The sequence below is a fragment of the Pocillopora verrucosa genome, chromosome 12 (genome assembly GCF_036669915.1).
Source record: "Pocillopora verrucosa isolate sample1 chromosome 12, ASM3666991v2, whole genome shotgun sequence".
NCBI classification, from domain to species: Eukaryota; Metazoa; Cnidaria; class Anthozoa; order Scleractinia; family Pocilloporidae; genus Pocillopora; species Pocillopora verrucosa.
In genome coordinates this window covers 3850933-3868688 of record NC_089323.1, presented here as the reverse complement: position 1 = coordinate 3868688, position 17756 = coordinate 3850933, and the positions used below count along the sequence as shown (strand labels likewise).

At 37.7% G+C, this 17756-nt stretch overlaps 2 protein-coding genes across 2 annotated transcripts; both read right to left on the bottom strand.

The window, feature by feature from the left end:
• Positions 1 to 11491: 11491 nt before the first annotated feature.
• LOC131788490 (uncharacterized) lies at positions 11492 to 13081 on the bottom strand. The gene is made up of 2 exons (XM_059105584.2): positions 12839 to 13081; positions 11492 to 12571 (listed from the first exon to the last, which is right to left on the bottom strand). The coding sequence occupies exons 1-2, from the start codon at positions 13010 to 13012 to the stop codon at positions 11492 to 11494; spliced, it is 1254 nt and encodes a 417-aa protein (XP_058961567.2). The 5' UTR covers positions 13013 to 13081.
• Positions 13082 to 13872: 791 nt separating this feature from the next.
• LOC131782780 (melanocyte-stimulating hormone receptor-like) lies at positions 13873 to 15304 on the bottom strand. Its single transcript, XM_059099514.2, has one exon. The coding sequence runs from the start codon at positions 15302 to 15304 to the stop codon at positions 14363 to 14365; it is 942 nt and encodes a 313-aa protein (XP_058955497.2). The 3' UTR covers positions 13873 to 14362.
• Between the last annotated feature and the right edge of the window lie 2452 nt (positions 15305 to 17756).

Here is a 17756-nt window from a genome sequence, read left to right as displayed (position 1 = left end):
CCAAAACAAATAAGTACCACTGTTCTAGTAATTCTTGAAAACGGCTTCACATGGATGAATTCTATCACATACACTTCACTATTCATTTCACATGCAGTTCACGCATTCGCCTATCGTATTTGTCATATTAAAAGCAAGGGATGTTATTTGATTGCATTGACAGCTGTTCTTGTCGGCAAGCACAGTTTTAGTTTTTTGTCCGAAAGAGTTAAGCCTTAAGAATATCCGAAGGAAAGTGAGTTATCTTATTCGTTTCTGGCTCCAAACTCAAGTACATGTAAAAAATGAAATGCTCATTGTTTTTGTATACTGAAAGCGACAGCAACAAAGCGAGGCGTCTTATAAGTTATTTCCAAGGTCGGCTGGGAAGGATTTCAGAAGTGAGAAATATCAAGAACATTTTGGTGAGGGACCAAGATTTCCCGGAAGAACTTAGCGAGAGTGAATGTGTTGTGTTGGTCGGAACACCTCAAGCTTTGTCCCTCATCCAAAACAAGCAGCAGGAAAAACACGCTGATTACATCACGTTTGACGGAAAAGTTATGCATGAAGAGTTCGCAGAGAACAAAGAACTTGTCAAGAACAGACTCCTCATCGTTCACTTCACGGGAAGAACGGAGAATGACTGGATTCCGGAAGGTTTTGATGAAAAGCAAATTTTTCACGTAGAAGACGGCAAAGTTCCTCCAGATGGAACTCCAACTTTGACCCACCTTGAATATCGCATGAAGAAGATATTGCTTGGAGATGACTTCATGTACTGAGCTTGAAAAAATTCCGCACAGCCCCATACTTCATTATGCATGCACATCTTATTTATTATGCATTCTACTCTTTGTCTTTGAATACAATAGACAATTCCCTTGGTAATTGAATATATATACATCCCTAATTATTACTTACTGCACTAATAAAAGAGGTTTTTTTTCACGGCGTTTCTTTCCGCGCTGTTTTTCCCTCTCTCTCTCCATTTTCCCCTCTTTCTATTCCCCATTTCTCTGGCGGACACTTCACTACTCTCTATCCTTCTTTCAAGGCCCTTCTCTTTTCTTTTTTTTACGTTACCTGCAGGGTTCGAACTCTCAATTCTCTGTCGTCTTCGTCAGAATAGCAGTCTATCCTCTATACCATTGTTCTACATGTGCTTCTTGCCGATAGTGGGTAACTTTCAAAATTATATTTCTAATACCTTATTCAAATTCCAAAAATTAACATTGAAATCATTTTCCTCGCCTTTAAAACATGTTGGATTTTGCACGAAGAAATGAAATGTATCACCGCGGTCGCTACGTCGAAGGAAAGTGGATCTTTGGTGGCATTTGCCGTGAAACCAAGGCCTGCTTCCTTGTACCGGTAGAGCGCAGGGATAAAGATACGCTCATACCCATTATACGCGCTCAAATATGGCCGGGAATATGCGTGATGAGCGGCATGTGGAAAGCTTATGATTGCCTACAGGGACGAGGGCTACAATCATCTCACAGTGAACCACAGCCTAAACTTCGTAGACCCAGACACAGGCGCTCATACTCAGCGCATTGAAAATACACGGTGGGGAATCAAACGAAGTATACCTCGTACAGGAATATCCAAAGCTCTCTTCGGTAGCTACCTACAGGAGTGGTTGTGGCGTAAGCAATATGGAGAAGATCCTCTTAGAAATATAATCGAGCATATCGCCGAAGTATATGATGTTCGAAAGACACCATAAAAACTAAGCTCCTCGTGCCTCTGTATGTGCTGTTGCCTGTCTACACAACCACTGCGGATGAAAATAAACATTCAATGAAGAGAGAAAAATAAGCAACTCTACTGTTAAAGAGAAAAGGAAAAACGACAACGACAAAGAACAACTTTAAAGGTGAGCATCGATTTTATTTTCATCGTTTTACGAATGTTTGCTTTCAAAAACAACAATTTTGAGGCTAATATGAGGCGGAATTTAAGCTGTTTTGATTTATAGATTTCATTAAGCATAGTAATTTTTTACTCGATTAAGCGCAATTTTTAATTAAAAAACGGCGATTTTTTAAAGGTTTGAGTAAAGACTTAAAAAAAAAATTCAACTTCTTGAAAACAAAGCGAATAGTCCCAGAGGTAATCTATTGTTTTCGCTATTGTTTTCTTCTAACAAAGGACTGTATGCATAATGAAGTATGGGGCTGTGCGGAAACTTTGCCCAACAACATATCAAACTCTTTCCCCAGTGCGACGAACATTTGTTTTTCTCGGTTCCAGGTGTACGCAACCACTAACCCCACGTAATGCGCATGCTCTCCGTTACGAATTTTCAAAATGGCGGACAGGTCAAAGAGGGAAATTAAAAAAACAAAGTGATTTTGCAATGAATTCTCAACATACACCCTCGTTAGAGAGGCGAATCCACGGAAGAAAGATACAAAACTGTATGATATTGAGATCGATATGATATTAAATCGATACCGAGGGCCCGTTTAATTGCCTTCCGCCACGATTATTAGCTTTCTTGACAGCTTTCTGAAGACAGAATACTTTCTTCCTGAAGACTTCTGATATGCGGCTATTGATTATTACACCTCATATACCTGATTGCTCAAACACTTTGTTTACGATTGTTTAAAGGACCGACTCATGGTTCTCCGTCTTCGTCTTGACATTGCTTTGAAATAGTATAGACTAGTAAGCTGAAACGAAAAATTAATCAGGGAAGTTTACGAAAAATCCAGCAAACAAGCTTTAAAAAGGCAATTATTTAGACTTCATACTTCAACGAACTTCACAAATCTTACTTGTTTATCTTGTAAGTAAACGATGGCAGATTAATTCCCGAAGCGCTTTCTGAGTTTCCCGATCCCTCTCCTACTGCTTTCACGCTTACAAAACAGGAAATATCAAAAGGAGGAAGATACAGCTGTTTTGAAACGCCATTTGACGAAGGTAAATCTGCTTTTTGTTCGACACTTTACATATCAAAACAAAGGAAATTTGTTCCTCTTTTTGATTCTGGCGGTACATTTTAAATTTGCGCCTGCATAAAAGAGATATCGACCGAGACCCTTCGCTCGGTCGTGTTTTGATCAAAAACGCCTTGTTAATTTCACGCAACCGCTCGGAGAAAAGGTAAAAATGACGAGGGAAAAACTTTATCTTCAAGTTAGAAAATTAGCGAAATAGAAAGCCACAATACCATAGTTTAATATTTCAGAGGTACATTGAGTGCTTTTTCCGTAGAGAATCCGCACGATGGTAAAACATTCGAAAATTACACTCGATTTGAGTGGGGTGTTGAAGTGGGCGTGGTCACTACATTCATGTTAAGACTATTTGTACCCCATGAGTTTGATATGGATAAGAGAACTCCCAAGACTGGTTATGAAGGAGAGGAGAACGTAAACTGCTGAGTAGTAGATGGATTGTGGTTGAAATCTATTTACCAAAGAAGGGGTGCTCCATCTTCGGTTAGATTTGTTTCCGCTATCATTCTGCAGTCGTTTAGTTTTTTCCTTCAGAATACGTATGATCGCAAAAGGAAATATTTCGTCTTGAGAGCACCTGCCCAGCGTTGATCACTTAAACTTTACTTTTTTTCAGAATAATCATATGAAAACTTTTTCAGTCGCGTTTACTCGTTTGAAATGCTCGGAAATACTGTCAATTCTGTACAAAAAAAATGGTGAACCATTTTTCTGAAAGCCTTACTTTTGCCTCAGCTATGATTTATCGAAACGAGGTAAGAACAAAACATCCGCGAATGTTAATATTTTATAGCGCGATGGACAATCCTTCGTCGCTCAGACGAACAATCATTTTATTCAGGTAAAGCGCATTTATTGAAAACGAGAGACAATGCTTTGTCAAACAAAATTATTCATCATTTAATTTCGTTACTCAATAATCACTTTCTTCGCTTTTTCTTCAGGAGTCGCATTAAATATAACTTTTTGTAAATTTCTTTGTAACGGGTAATTCTGTCATGTTATTCCATCAATAAACTCTAAAAGTTCCCTCCAAATTTAAGAAAGTTTTTTTTTATAACAAATTTCCCTGCAAATTATCTTTGTTAATTAAGAGAGGCTGGATGTTTGTTGCCTAACTGTGTTGCGCGTCAAAACTACATTGCATGTTTATTCAACTTGGTAAATTTAATCTTTGAATAACTTTGCGCTAAGAGGTAAAAATAAAAATAAAATAATTTCCTTTTTTTATCACTCACAGTATAAATGAGTAAGCGTTGATAGAAAGTCTGAAGAACAACCCGAGGAAGACCTGACTCAACGATGTGTTTCTTTAATTGTCTGCTTCACTTTTTGTCTCACTTCACTAATCTTCCAGAATTAGCAGTTTATTTAGATATACTGTCATTCTTTTGGGACGACGATTAGGTGGTAAAAAACATTTTCTGCAGCGTGGTTAATTATCAATTCCAAAAGAGGTTTATAAAACAACTTTAAAGAAATAAAGAAGCGAAAATCAGCAATAATAAATCGCTCGGAAGTGTAAGAAATGGATTCAATAAAACTTGAATATATTAAATATTTTCAAACATTTTTCATGCAATATTGTCCCCCCCCCCCCCTTAATTTAGGATTAAAAAAAGTGTCCGATCGGGAGGCAAACTCTGTAACAACCATTTACAGTCAGTTTCATTTCGCACCCATTTGTGATTGCGTTACGCACAGGAAGCCCATGAGCGTGAGAATGCTTATCTTCGCCTTCCCCTTCCTTGCTCGGCATTGTTTGAAATTGCTTCGTTTGCTAAAATGCCGACATGTTGCTACTCCGAGTTCGTTGGTGGTTCTTGTAGTTCCCGCAAGACCAGTGGAGAAAGTAAATGCATAGTCCTAACTAAGTGCAAAAGAGACATCCAAGGTCATCTTAAAACATATAAATGCCATGATGTTAAGCTGAAAAGTGAGTTCATTCTTCTTCTCGGCAGAGCAGGTAAATATCTCATTATCAAACATGTCAAGAATGTTTAGCGAAGGCAAATACTGTATCACTCTTTGTCCTGCTTTTCTATTTTGCATTAAGATCAATGAGGTTATATCGTGACACAGTTCAACGCCCTTGATTTTATCTTTGCTTTAAGATTTATCTCTTGAATCCACATAAACGCTTGAATACAAGACAACGGGATGCCAGTCAGCATTATGTGTTGTCATGAAATATAAAGCATTGGTCCATGCCTACAATTTATTTATTTATTTATCATCCATTCTTTCCTTCTTTCATTCCTTCATTTATACACTTATTTATTTATTTATTTATTTATCCATTCATTCATTTATTTAATAAGTACACATATTATATAATTATTATAAATTAGATCCATTATATTTACATTATTTTACGAAATGGGTCTGGGGGAGGGCCGGGGCTCGCATTGAATTGCGCACCCTCTACACCAAACTAAGTTCCCATGATATGAAATTTCGTTTGTTTGTTTCGTTGTCCTATGTTTTTGTTTGTGTGTGTGTGTGTGTGTGCGTTTGTTTGTTTGGTTTGCTTGTTTGTTTTGCTTTGTATTTCTATCATTCTGAGTGAACAAGTAAACGACTTCGCTTTTTCAGGTATATTTGAAGTCGAGGAAAGCCATAAAGAACTTTCAATTTGTCCCAGACATAGAGACGACTTCGGGACTAGATGGTTATGCAATAAAAAAAAAATGCTTCTGTCCATCGGATCGGGCTTCACATGGGAAGTCTTCTCGGAAAGGTGATCGAGGCATGACTCTGCAATAGTCTCAAAAGCTTTATGCTTTAACATCTACACTTCAGTTCCGGTGGGCTCACGTGAGTATACATCAGAATTCCATCCTGACCGCCACCTTGATAAGAGATAGTATCAGGATAGTAGAAGAGAAAACTACCCTCATTGATAAAAGCAAAGATACTCTATGTGCAAAAGCTGACAGAAGGAACGAGCACACAACCTCAAATGGCCAGCTTTACTGCACTGATGTCAAGCTCGACAAAACTTTCGGAAGGCTGGGCAGTGAGGGCGTCTAACAGTTCGGGCCATAACCATTTCTGGATATCGGTTTCGAGCTTTGTGATTGGGTGAGACCAAAACCAAAACAAAGCAAATTTGGCCGAGAGGTGCTGGAAACAAGAAGAAGCTGATTTTTTTTTTTTTTTTGTGGCGGCCATGTTGTAATGCGGTGGTAAGCTGAAACAAAATTCGCTAATAAGGACTAGACGTAAGATACCATTAAAAATATTTGTTTATTTCAAACATTCAACATGCATGTCCTCGACATTCTCGCATTCTGGAAGAGTAAAGCGGATTCTTTCTAGCACAAATTCTTTGTAACGCTGTGGTCCTTCCACCAAGACCGTCACAGGAATAAAAGCTCCTCCGCCAGCCTGTTTGTATCTGGAGAACTTCTGGGTAGAGCTTGGCCTCGATGTTACTGTCCGTTCTCCGTTGATTTCCCTATTTTGGGTTACAAGAAAACCAATTAAATAAGGTTGAACCAAATAACGCGCACTGATAACAATTGGGACGAGTGAGGTGTGAGATCGCGGAATCGGGACAATTTAATTTCTCTCCAGTGTAGGTCGAGGAAAGACAATATCTTGCTTCTCTCCGATTTTTAAATAGACATTATCAATTTCAGTCCATCAAGCCTTTACGAAAAAGTAACAGTAAAGCAAGAAAACAGTAACTTACCCTTCAATTCCTGGTTATTTTGCCACATCGAAGCAAAGCATGCAGCTATATGTTTAGAAAGTGCTGAACCGTGCCGATCTGCTGCCCTTTGACATCTCCTAAAGTGTATGTCTTTCTCTGCGATTTGCTGAAAATCTGGATTTCTCGTAGAGCCTCTGGAATGCGTTCCATTTCTCGTGGAAGAAGACAAGCCAGTGCATGCGAGTCATACGTGTTGTCGTCTTCACTTTGAATAACAAGCGGTGTTTCACGTGGAGTTTTGATCTTGAAATTATGATACCTGGAAAATAAACGCCAATAAATACATGAGTGGGATAAAATAAAATCAAGTAGTCACAATCTATATTAAGACCAATACACATGATCGAATTCAATGCAAGAGAATCATACAAGGTATTTTGCGCGCTATTGATCGATTCGCGGGAGAATCTAGGTCTCAGAACACTACAAATTCGGTCCTACAGCTTTTAGTCAGCAATGATATGTCCTTTACAATTACCCTTTGATTTGAACACCCTGTATAGAAAGTTTGTTTAGGTAATCACTGCAAAATTTGAAAGCACGAGCGGTGTTTCTAAACGAGTTTCACAATTACAGACAAGTCCCTTGTGGTTTTAGACGAAAATTTCACTCTCATCAGTTCGTGTAGTTAAACTCCAACCTTTGTTTCCGGAATGCTGTAATAGAGACACTTCGGCAAGGCTTTCCACCAATGTGATTTCTTTATTTTCATCTTCATGCTGCTCTTATCGCACATTTCTCGGATACGATACCTGAAGATGTGAGAGCTCAGTGAACGAATACCTCTTTGTTTTATGTTTGCCCAAAGGAGAACTTACTCGCTGGATAATCACATTTATGTGTTAGATCCGTGGTTTCCTGAAATTATTTTTTAGTGTGCATTCGCCTTGGCTGAATGAATCTCTCTGATGTCAAGATCGACATTGATTCGAAATTTCATCCAGAGCTCCGATTTAAAAGATTCTTTGTTTGTAGCACTGACCCAGGTCCGTGGCAGATTTGTGCCACAAAGACGACAAAGTGTCTCGAGATACTGAATGTGTTCATCCATGCTGTTGGCTTGATCTGAAATTCACAATGTAGGCTTATAAAGGTCCGATAAATAATTGTCCTTTTACTTTAAATTGGCCGGCCACAACGTATGGTTAAAATTTATAGTTTACACGATACTCCGATGGATCTGAACAAAGGAATCCGTCTGGTAGTTTGCACACAAACAGACTTTCAACATTCGTGCACTCGAGCAAAAACCTCGTGCACTCGATTGGAATTTTGACAAATTGGAAGCAAATTTACTCTAGTTTTTTAAAAGATTTTTTTTAGGAATACAAAAAAATGTTGCATACCTGAAAACCTCAACTAAATAGAGGTTATTCCTCGATCGAGCCCTTCGCAACATGGACCTCCACCCGACTTTTCATCTGAATTTTTCCTTCTCGTCATCGCGACCACCACCAGTTCTTTGCTTGTTGTGTGTAATTGCTTGTCTTCTGTAATTTTGCAAGGTTTCATGGGATATGGGTAGGGAACTAAGTCGCTAGGGCTCGAATAAAGTAATGAGTGAGTTTCCTCGATGTCCCACTACGACATCCATGTTGGTGACGTCATCAAGTATCCAGAAATGGTTATGGCTCGGACTGTTTACTGTACTGATGTCAAGCTCGACAAAAATTCGGAAGGCTGGGCACTGAGGGCGTCTAAGAAATCAGAGCATTTCAACGAAAACCAAAAGAATTATCTCGATGAAAAGTTCAAACTTGGCCAGGAGACTGGTTACAAAGAAGATCCATCCCAAGTTGCGAGTGATATGCGTCGTGCTAAAAATGAAAACGGAGAGCGTCGATTTGCTGTTGGCGAGTTTTTATCACCACAGCAAATAAAGCCGTAGATCTCCCATTTTGTATGACACATACAACTTCTGTCAACTGTATGCCACGAACAAGCTTACTAGTTTCATTATTTCTTTCTTTCAAGATATGTGCACATATTTCCACTTGGAAATTGAGTCCCTTCCTTCTACACGAAAAGCGTTATTACTTTGTCTGATCAATGAACTGATAAAGTCGTGTACGTGCAAAGAAAAATAGGAACTTTCCAACTGGAAGTGACCATAGTCTTCGTATTCAGAAAGTAATGACTCCTGGAATGGAGGGACACAACATTATTCCAACTGCCTTGAGAGAAATAAGTACAATAGGTGCATATGCGTCATACACAGCTACGATATGACATTATCCCTTTGTAGCTTTGCTATAAAAAAATTGACAGTGAAAACCTCACGTTTACATAAACATGTTTTAGATCGAAAGGATTTTATAAAGACCAACCTTGTTCTGTTAAAAACGTTGGTCATCTTCTTTATTATTTTCACTTAATGGGCTTCCCGTGTGTAACGCAATCACATACCATCGATTGCGCTGCAGTGGCGAGAAATGGTAGCATGGATAAGTTTTGAAAACGGTGGAGCGGGTTATAGTGCATACTCTTGGCATGGAAACCACTTCTAAAGGTAACATTTTGTGTAATTATAGCCTGGGCAATTCCTTCTGATCTTACAAAAGTGTTTGTTATCGTTGGGTTGCATGAGGGGACGCAAGCGGCCTCAACTGTAAGTACTTTTTAGAAATGCTAGGATATTATCCTAGCATTCCTAACATTCCGAGCTGCGCTAGGTTGTCAAAATCCGTGCGTATGTCACAGAAATGTCACAAGACCTAAAGTACGCCAGATGAGGGTGAATAAATATGAGAAGATAAATGAATTAATCCTGATATCAAAATGTCATCAGCGAACGCTTTTGTTTCACACGCAATCAATAGTGCCTTTATTCCTCGGCCGGTTCCTTTGCATTACATCTTAGATGGTAAAAAAATAAATATTCTCGCATTTCTAAAAGGTAGTTAAAATTAAGGCCGCTTGCGTCCCCTTATGGTATTAGTTGCGAATATGACCGTTGTAACAACATAAACCAGCAATTTGCATATACTAGACTATCGAAGATTGCCCAGATTGCCATGACTTTTTGGCTTCAGGAGAAAACTATATGTATATTTAATATGAAGGAGACCTGTTTCGAAGTTTTTATATGATATAAGAGGGAATTTGAGTGTTTTGGTAATGTTTTTCTTAATGTGACGTACAAGTCACGATGGTCACGTAACGCGCCTCTTGAGCTCAAATACGCTTATATAAATCGCTCTAAAAATTAGTGGTATAGCCCAAAAATTTTATTGCAGTTTCTAAAAAAGAAGCCTTGTTCTTGACAATGGTTATTGTCTCATGGTCAGTTTATGGAGCCATGTGACAATGGCCGATTTTAGTCGCCAAAGTTGAGCTGTTTTGATGGATGAAATTTCACCCGAATTAGAAAAATTCGTAAAAAAATTGTTTTTTTAAGGAATCTTGGAAAAATACTTCAGAACCTTTGAAAAAAATCTCTTGTTTTAGAATTGTTATGTTGTTTCCGAATTGAGTGGCAAAGTATGACGTCACGTTGTCATGACCGCATTTTTTTCAGTTCTAAACAAACTGTTCTATCCAATATGGCGGACGCAAGCGTCATGTGAAGCTCCGTTTTGCAGACTTTGAACTCCTTGTTTGACGCTCGTGGTACATTCAAGTTATGCTGGAAGTAGAAGGATAAGGCCATAATATCTTGCAGAATCTAAAATATTGGAGAATTAGGCGAAATGGTTCAGTGTTTCGCACCCGAATGTAATCACCAGTCTGAGAGTCATTGCTGTCGCTTCTTTGCATTCCCGAGCAAAGAAAAGAAAAAATCTGAGTATGATCGATGGAGAAGATTATTAAGGTTTGTATTTTAACTTACATATATACTGTAAAACCAGAATATCGCAGCTAAACTAAAGTATTGTGGCTTTCGGACTAATAAACATGGTACTTGTTGGATTGACGCTTGTTTCCTTCGATTTACTTCTAACAAAATCCAACTCTGATCTAAATACATTCCACATCTCTATATGTTTCAACAGGAGAGAAGATCGAGAACCAAGCAAACACAGCCGTGTTTGCAGCTGCCATTTCAGAAATGGCGAGAAGGTATTTGGGCCAGAGATTTTTAAGCACAACGAAGGAAAACTTTTCCCTTCTAGCAGTAAACCGCCACCAAAGAAGAAGAAGAAATTGGAAAAAAGTACAAATAAAAGTAACTAAGTCGATTGCCAAATGCAGAATCCATGTAGAGAGGGCTAACGCCAGGTTAAAGGATTTTAAGATTTTAAGTTTTATTCCCTCTTACCTAAGATGCTATTCTCAAAAAATTTTTCAGCTTTGTGCTGCTCTTGTTAATTTGCAGTTTCCGTTAATCAAGGAAGGTTGTACAAATGTATTTTTGAGTAGAAAATTCTCAAGAGAGGCTCAAGTCATGTTTTCGATGACTACAAAGATTCAATAGTTACAGTAATAAAAAGTCTAAGTTATGGCAATTTCTTCAATTCTTTTTTTTCTGCTTTTTGCTCTTTACTTATGGTGTGATTCTTACTTTAATAGGCATGAAAGCATCACTCTAGTTTCTGTCTCTATTTTGGAAAAGTAGTCTACCAACAATTGAGATAGATGGATAGATATAGGTTATTCCTCATAACTTTAACAACTATGATATTCTATGATTATTTTCTTAGTTCATATAATCCTAACTGTACAAGGAAAGAAGAGAATCATTAACAGTTAATAATTTTCAATCTTTTCAATTGTTCTACAGAGTTGAACAGTAACATTATTTTTTAATTTCTCATTTCCACATAAGGTAGAATAAATATAAAGAGTACAAGTGTATATGTCTCCTCTTATGTATTCACACTTATAATAATTCCCCCTCGATCATTTTAGGGTAGTAATGATGGAAATAAAAGTTTCTTAGAATATCAAGATTAGGTTTCCATTCCTCGTCTCTATGAATGACCAAAGTTACGTGGCCCTTGACAGTCCACACAACAAAATAACAATACATTCTGTTTGTGAGATGGAGCTGTCCTTGAATTTGATGCCAATACCCAGACTTGTGATCCCTCTTAAGCTCAAGTTTGTCCTTTCGCTTCTCCAAATAGAATGATTCTGATTCTATAACTTCCTCTATGGTTGAATTCCTAAAGGTATATGGGCATTTTATTTCCAAAATACCTTTTTGATCAACTAGACCATCAGGTGTGGCACCAAGAATACCTGACTCTTCAAACCAAATTCCTGTTGGTTCAACTTTTAAACAATTTGACATCTCAAATGCATTCACAGCTTCTTTTTCATTGTTGACTCCCCATGTGATGGCTTTGACTCCAGATAAATCATACTCGCCCATGAGTCTTTTCAAGAGTGATTGTGAAACTCTCTTGGCTGCTAAGACAGGACCAAAATTACTAGCTGTGAGTCTTCCCTTTCTAAGCATTGACCATGCTGGATTCTCTCTTTGACCCACTGTGAGTTTTGCTATTTCTTGTATAGTACTACTTTGAATTTTGCATTTTTCCTTAAAAAAAGAGAGCTGATCTTCCTTTCCATGGGCTTGAAGGAAGCCATCAGAATAAATTATTTCTACGATTGTAAGCATTGGTAACGTCACCGGTTCAGGTTCAGGGCTCAGAATCCACCATAGTCCTGTGAACTTTCCATATTCACATAACGATCGGTAAATGGATGAACGATCTGCTTGCGTAGGTTCTCTCGATAGAGCACAGTACTGTTTCGGAGGAGGAAACATCTCAGTGACGTCCCGAACTGCAGGGCAAGTTGGCTTTTTTGGCTTGTTCCATCGACATTCGATGTCCGTACGACTAACATGATGTATGGCGTAAATGAACACAGCTGCGGCATGACTGCACTTGAAAGCGCCCTTAGGACATTCACACTCTGTCGACTTGATATTCAAGTTACTATCTACGTATATCTAAAGTAGAAGCAGAAAAATTTTTATTCTTTTAGTGATTTTATTGGTTGTAAATAGCTCTCAGGCGTTCTCAGCGCTCCAATCGAACAGCCATCGAACGGATCCTATTTTAGAGGCGCTAAGAGCTATACTTTATGAAGTCAATATCATATACATCGGAGCCTATAATTTAGATATTAAAGCTATTGAGTAGCTTTTATAATTGATCTAATGATTCCCAACCGATTCACAGAATATAAACATAAACATACAAGAGAGCTTACGTACCGTAACCTCGTAGACTTTTGATCTCATACTAGCGTGAACTTTGCCTCTAAGAATGCCTTGATTATACATAAAACATTCTATATGATCAGATTTGACGTGGTTCTCCCCTTTTGCGATAGATTTCTTTTCATCTTCGAAGTAAGATAGCAAAGAAGAGATTGAAAATAAGGTCATGATTAATATGGCGCCATACACAACGACACCTCAGCGTTTGTTTAGAACTGAGAAAAATGCTGTCATGGAAACGTGACGTCATGGCTTTGCTACTCTATTGCTGGTGAAATAAGTTTTTTTAGGCCGTTATCTTGAGGTGTACTATTTCACTAGGAAAACACGGTTATGAACCCCCAAAACACAAAATGCCACCGTTCTCCCAACATAATTTTTTTCGGCATTTTTTATATTTTTCCATAACTAAGGCCATTTATACCTATGTTCTGGCAAAGTTTGAAAATTTTTAATTTTTTCATTTTCAACACCTTTTCTCGATTTTCACAGACGACCACTCTTAAACCACTTTTTAAGTTTTATCCAATGCTCTGATATTGTTTACAAAGGATTAATTCGTTTGACGGTCTTCACTGCGGACTCATTTTAGATTTTCAGTTTTTTGAAGCAAACGGTTCTGAAACATCTGTTGATGTTCGCTCAATGCAGTCTTTAAATCGAACTAAACGCTCAGCGTCTCGCTCACTTAGAAAAACCGCAGCTTTAAAACGAGCTTTAGATTCAATAGACAATATTATTCGTTACCTACCTCTGCACTGTGTCGTTTTGGTCGACTGAACTGTTCAGAGGAAAATTTTGCGGCAGATTTCTTCAAAAACTTTCATCACATGTGCAGCATTGTCAACCGATTCGTTCAATAAAAACTCGAATTACCGGAACTCCAAGAATGCGAAACAAGAGCCCTGTTTCAATTTTTTATGTCAGGTAGGATTTTACCAAGCGTACACGTGCGTTCGAGAAGGTAGAGCCATTATTTCACGAGAAACTGAACAAATTTAGAATATTATTAACTCAGTATAGGCTATTAAAAGCTCGTTAACTTGTACTTTGTAAAATATATCGTTAATTAATTCAAAACATTCATGATAATCCGTGTAAATGTTTAATTTAATGAAGGATCGATCGGCACTGGAGCAGCAACCCTCTGAAACCGCATCCCGCGTAGTCTTTAATAAAAAATGTTATAGTCAATTTTATTTCTTTCGCTTTCTTATAATAACATTCATGAGAGTATAATTTAAGTCAAGAGATTATAAGACATTATATATCCTCTTGTGCACGTATATCTTTCCTTGGATTAATAATTTATGCATTCAAAAAAAAGTTTAGTAGTATGAAAAATATTTTTTAAAAGTTTTGGTTTGTGTTTCCATTACCTTTCCTTTATTTTGTTTTACGTGACTAGTAAAAAATACTATCGACAGACCTCGAGCAAAAATCTAAGCGACAAGCGTTCTCTATCGGTCAGCTTTGCACTGAAAGTACTTATACGATCATATATAACTCGAGGATGGTCTAACTCCATGGACAGCAAAGTGCTTGTCTGATTGTCTGCTTCATTGCTCGTCTCACCTCACTAATCTTCCAGCAGTAAAGAAACGGGTTTAACGTCGAGTTAAAGAAAACAAGGATAATTGCCATTTGCCACGCGACGGCTGAGTTTGATGAAGATGTTGTACTAGAAGTGATTACAAATATCACAATAAGGTATGGTGTATAACAAATAACTAATACTGACTGTACCCACAGTGCCCTGTACACTGCTTTTCTGTATCGCGCCATGTTCAGTGCATTTGGTTGGCTCGGCTGTTGTTGTACTTGTGCCTGATGATTTCTAAGAGTGCGAAAAATCTTTGTGTACGAGGCGAGTGAAATAAGCAGCGAAAGTGGTATCGATATCAAGATACTCAAAAGTGTTATACGCTGATCGAAAATGGTGCATAAAGAGGCGACAAGACATAAAACCCAAAAGCTAGCTATAATGATATAAATGCGCTTCAAAGTTACAATCTCTTTGTATCTAAGCCCCAACAACAGGGCAAGAAGCCTGTCCACGCTTATTACCGCCATCGTCAGCAAAGAAACTCCACATAATGTTACGCCCGTAATGTCAGCTGCTTCTCTTGCGTAATGACAGAGGCTCCAGTGTTCGTGAACCACGGACATCAAATAAGTAACATGGAGAGGCTGAGCAACAAGACCAACCAACAGATCAGTTGTTGCCAGACACCGATACAAGAGTTTGGACGGCGGATGAAGGGAAGATTCTTTGTGAAGGGCAACAAGGATGAGAGAATTACCAAGAAATGTTGTGACGGCGAGGAAAATGTTGACTGCTGCGAAAAAAACTGATGCTGATTGAAGCCCATCTATCAAAGAGAGAGAGCATTGCTGTTCGTCGAATGTTTTTGTTTTTGTTCCACCTCTGGTGAAATTTGTTATCGAATAATTCTGCATTCGTTTCCTCTGTTCTTGTAACGAGAAATATTTCGTCTAAACAGGACACGCCGAACTATGATAACTGAAACCTTTCAGAAAGACTTCCTCCCTCGCCTTTAATCATTTGAAATGCATCAGAAATTTGCAGCTGTGGGATGCCTCAGGTATGAAACTGATTCTGGTTGAAGCCCAACCAACAAAGAGGAGAGCATAGCAGTTCTTCAATTGTTTTCGTCTGTGTTCCAACTCTTCTGAAATTTGTTGTAGGTTATCTAAGATTGCAACGAGTAATATGTCGTCTAAACAGCCCACATCCAGCCACGATCAATTACACCTCATACTTCAATTAATGATATTTATACACACTGAGAATTCTTCATCGGTGTTTACTCGTTTAAAATACGTCAGAAAATTGTCTGTTGTGTTCAAAAATTGAACCTTTGAAATGCCTCAGGTATGAAATGGAAATAAGTAGAAAATGGAGAGACATCTGTGGTATCATTCTTTTAAAAGAACGACGAACAATCTCCTTTTATCTAAATCAACTTTCACTGATAGGGTGCTAACCTGGTGTCCATATTATTCGTGTGAAGTTCAGACTTGTATCATTAGTAGCCATGAAAAATTGGAAATAAAATTTCAAGCTGGCGCGATTTTATTTGGTCTTACAAAAGTGCGATTTGAGACAATCTGCGAATGCATCAAACGATTAAAATTAAAATTTTGGTCACAGATGTAAACGTATTTTTAAATGTTTGAATCAATTTGTAGTGACAGGTTTTTTCTTGCCGTTTTTCTTCTGCGGACTGATATTAAAAACAAAACCGTATCAAGATGTTATGCCGCGCGTCATCGATTTTTTCAAACTCGTTCTCTACAAGCTTTTTCACTTTCGTCAGTAAAGTTATGATGATTTTTTTGAACAAAAACTGTTTTGCCTATTTTTCATATTTCGTCCCACGATGTAATTTCCTTTCTTCATCCCTTTGGTCAACAAGATAAGAGAAATGGGCGCTAACTGAAAATAGAGGAGGCGGAGAAACCATTGTTTTGCACCAGCCATGATGGCACTACGCGCTCGGTATCATTTTAATCCCAGAGTTCCATCGGATACCGACAAAACGAGAAACAAAACAGAATAAAATCAGGAAATTACTTTTTTAAACAATTTTTGGCTGTTTCTTTTACGTTCTCTTGTTCTTCTCCTTTCGCCAAAAATTTTAAAGTGATTGTCCTGCAAAAATTATATAACAAATTTCGCCCAAATTTTTCTCTGCCAACGCTTTCATGTATACAGCAGTGACTGAATTCTTCATGTCGTAATTCCCCTGAGCGATTGGCAATTCTCCTCCGATAACCAGAGTTATATGACTGTGCTAAAGTGAACATGATAATCTATTGATCGAGAAGGAAAATGAAGGAATGGATACTTAAAAACTATCAACACTCGATAAAAATATTTAACAATTATTTGCCGAAGATGAAGTGAATAATATTATTATTGAATAATTCCCGTGACGATGTCGAGTTAAAAACTTCACCTTGTTAAACATACATAAACAGCATTTATTATTTATGAACCTACGATCACTCTTGGTTGCGTATTAGGCAACTCCCGCGTATCTTTCAAGCTCTCCAAACTTCCTGCATTTATCATATATTTAATGAGCGCACAGTGACGAACGAAGCAATTGTTAAAAATACCCTGTCAAAGATTAGGAAAAATAAGTTAACCACCACAGACACGCCGCCTCGTTTTAGGTTGGAAAAAATTTCGTTTTTGCAAAATAATTACTCTCTATCGGATTCAATATTTTATTCCGGCTTCAATTAGTCATTTCATTTACCAACGGAGGATTAGCTGACAGAAAAATCAGACTAAAGACTTACTCGCTGAAGATGCGTCAATCCCTCCTTTAACAAGAGTTCTTTCATAGGGAATTTTCTCTCTGATCCTCTATTATAATTCAGTACCTTGATAATTAAACAAGAACATGTTCGTCGCAACCAGCTGTTGATTTCAGTAACTAAAGTTTCAGTTTAATTTCAAATTAGCACTGCAAGTGAATTCCCTTGAGAAACACAAAGACATGGGCTATATTTTTTGTTTTACAATACGATATGGGCCTCCTAAGTCTTAAAAGATCCATTTTGTCACTTCTTCAATGGGTGAAATAAACATGTCGTTTTTAGGGCGATAATTAGATGATATGATATTGAAGCAAAGTCTGAGCTTATACAAAGCTTTGAAAACGACTCAAATAAAAAAAAAAAATTGTGGAACTTAGGGACAGCAGTTAACCGCTCAGAAATGGAGGAAATAAAATCCGTAAAACTCAGAGACAACCTAAAAATACATAGGCGACAAACTGGACATATAGTGACCTCTATACAAATGATACGAAACTTGTTTTTCGCTGTTGCCAATATAATTTCAGAACATCAATCGATTTGTAAAAAAATTCTGTAA

Excerpts from the sequence above, each read along its gene's own strand:
- LOC131782780 (XM_059099514.2), bottom strand. The coding sequence starts at position 15,304 with ATGCAGAATTATTCGATAACAAATTTCACCAGAGGTGGAACAAAAACA.
- LOC131788490 (XM_059105584.2), bottom strand. The coding sequence starts at position 13,012 with ATGACCTTATTTTCAATCTCTTCTTTGCTATCTTACTTCGAAGATGAA. Across the intron at positions 12,572-12,838 it reads CAAAAGTCTACGAGGTTACG|ATATACGTAGATAGTAACTT; the intron begins GTACGTAAGCTC and ends CTTCTACTTTAG.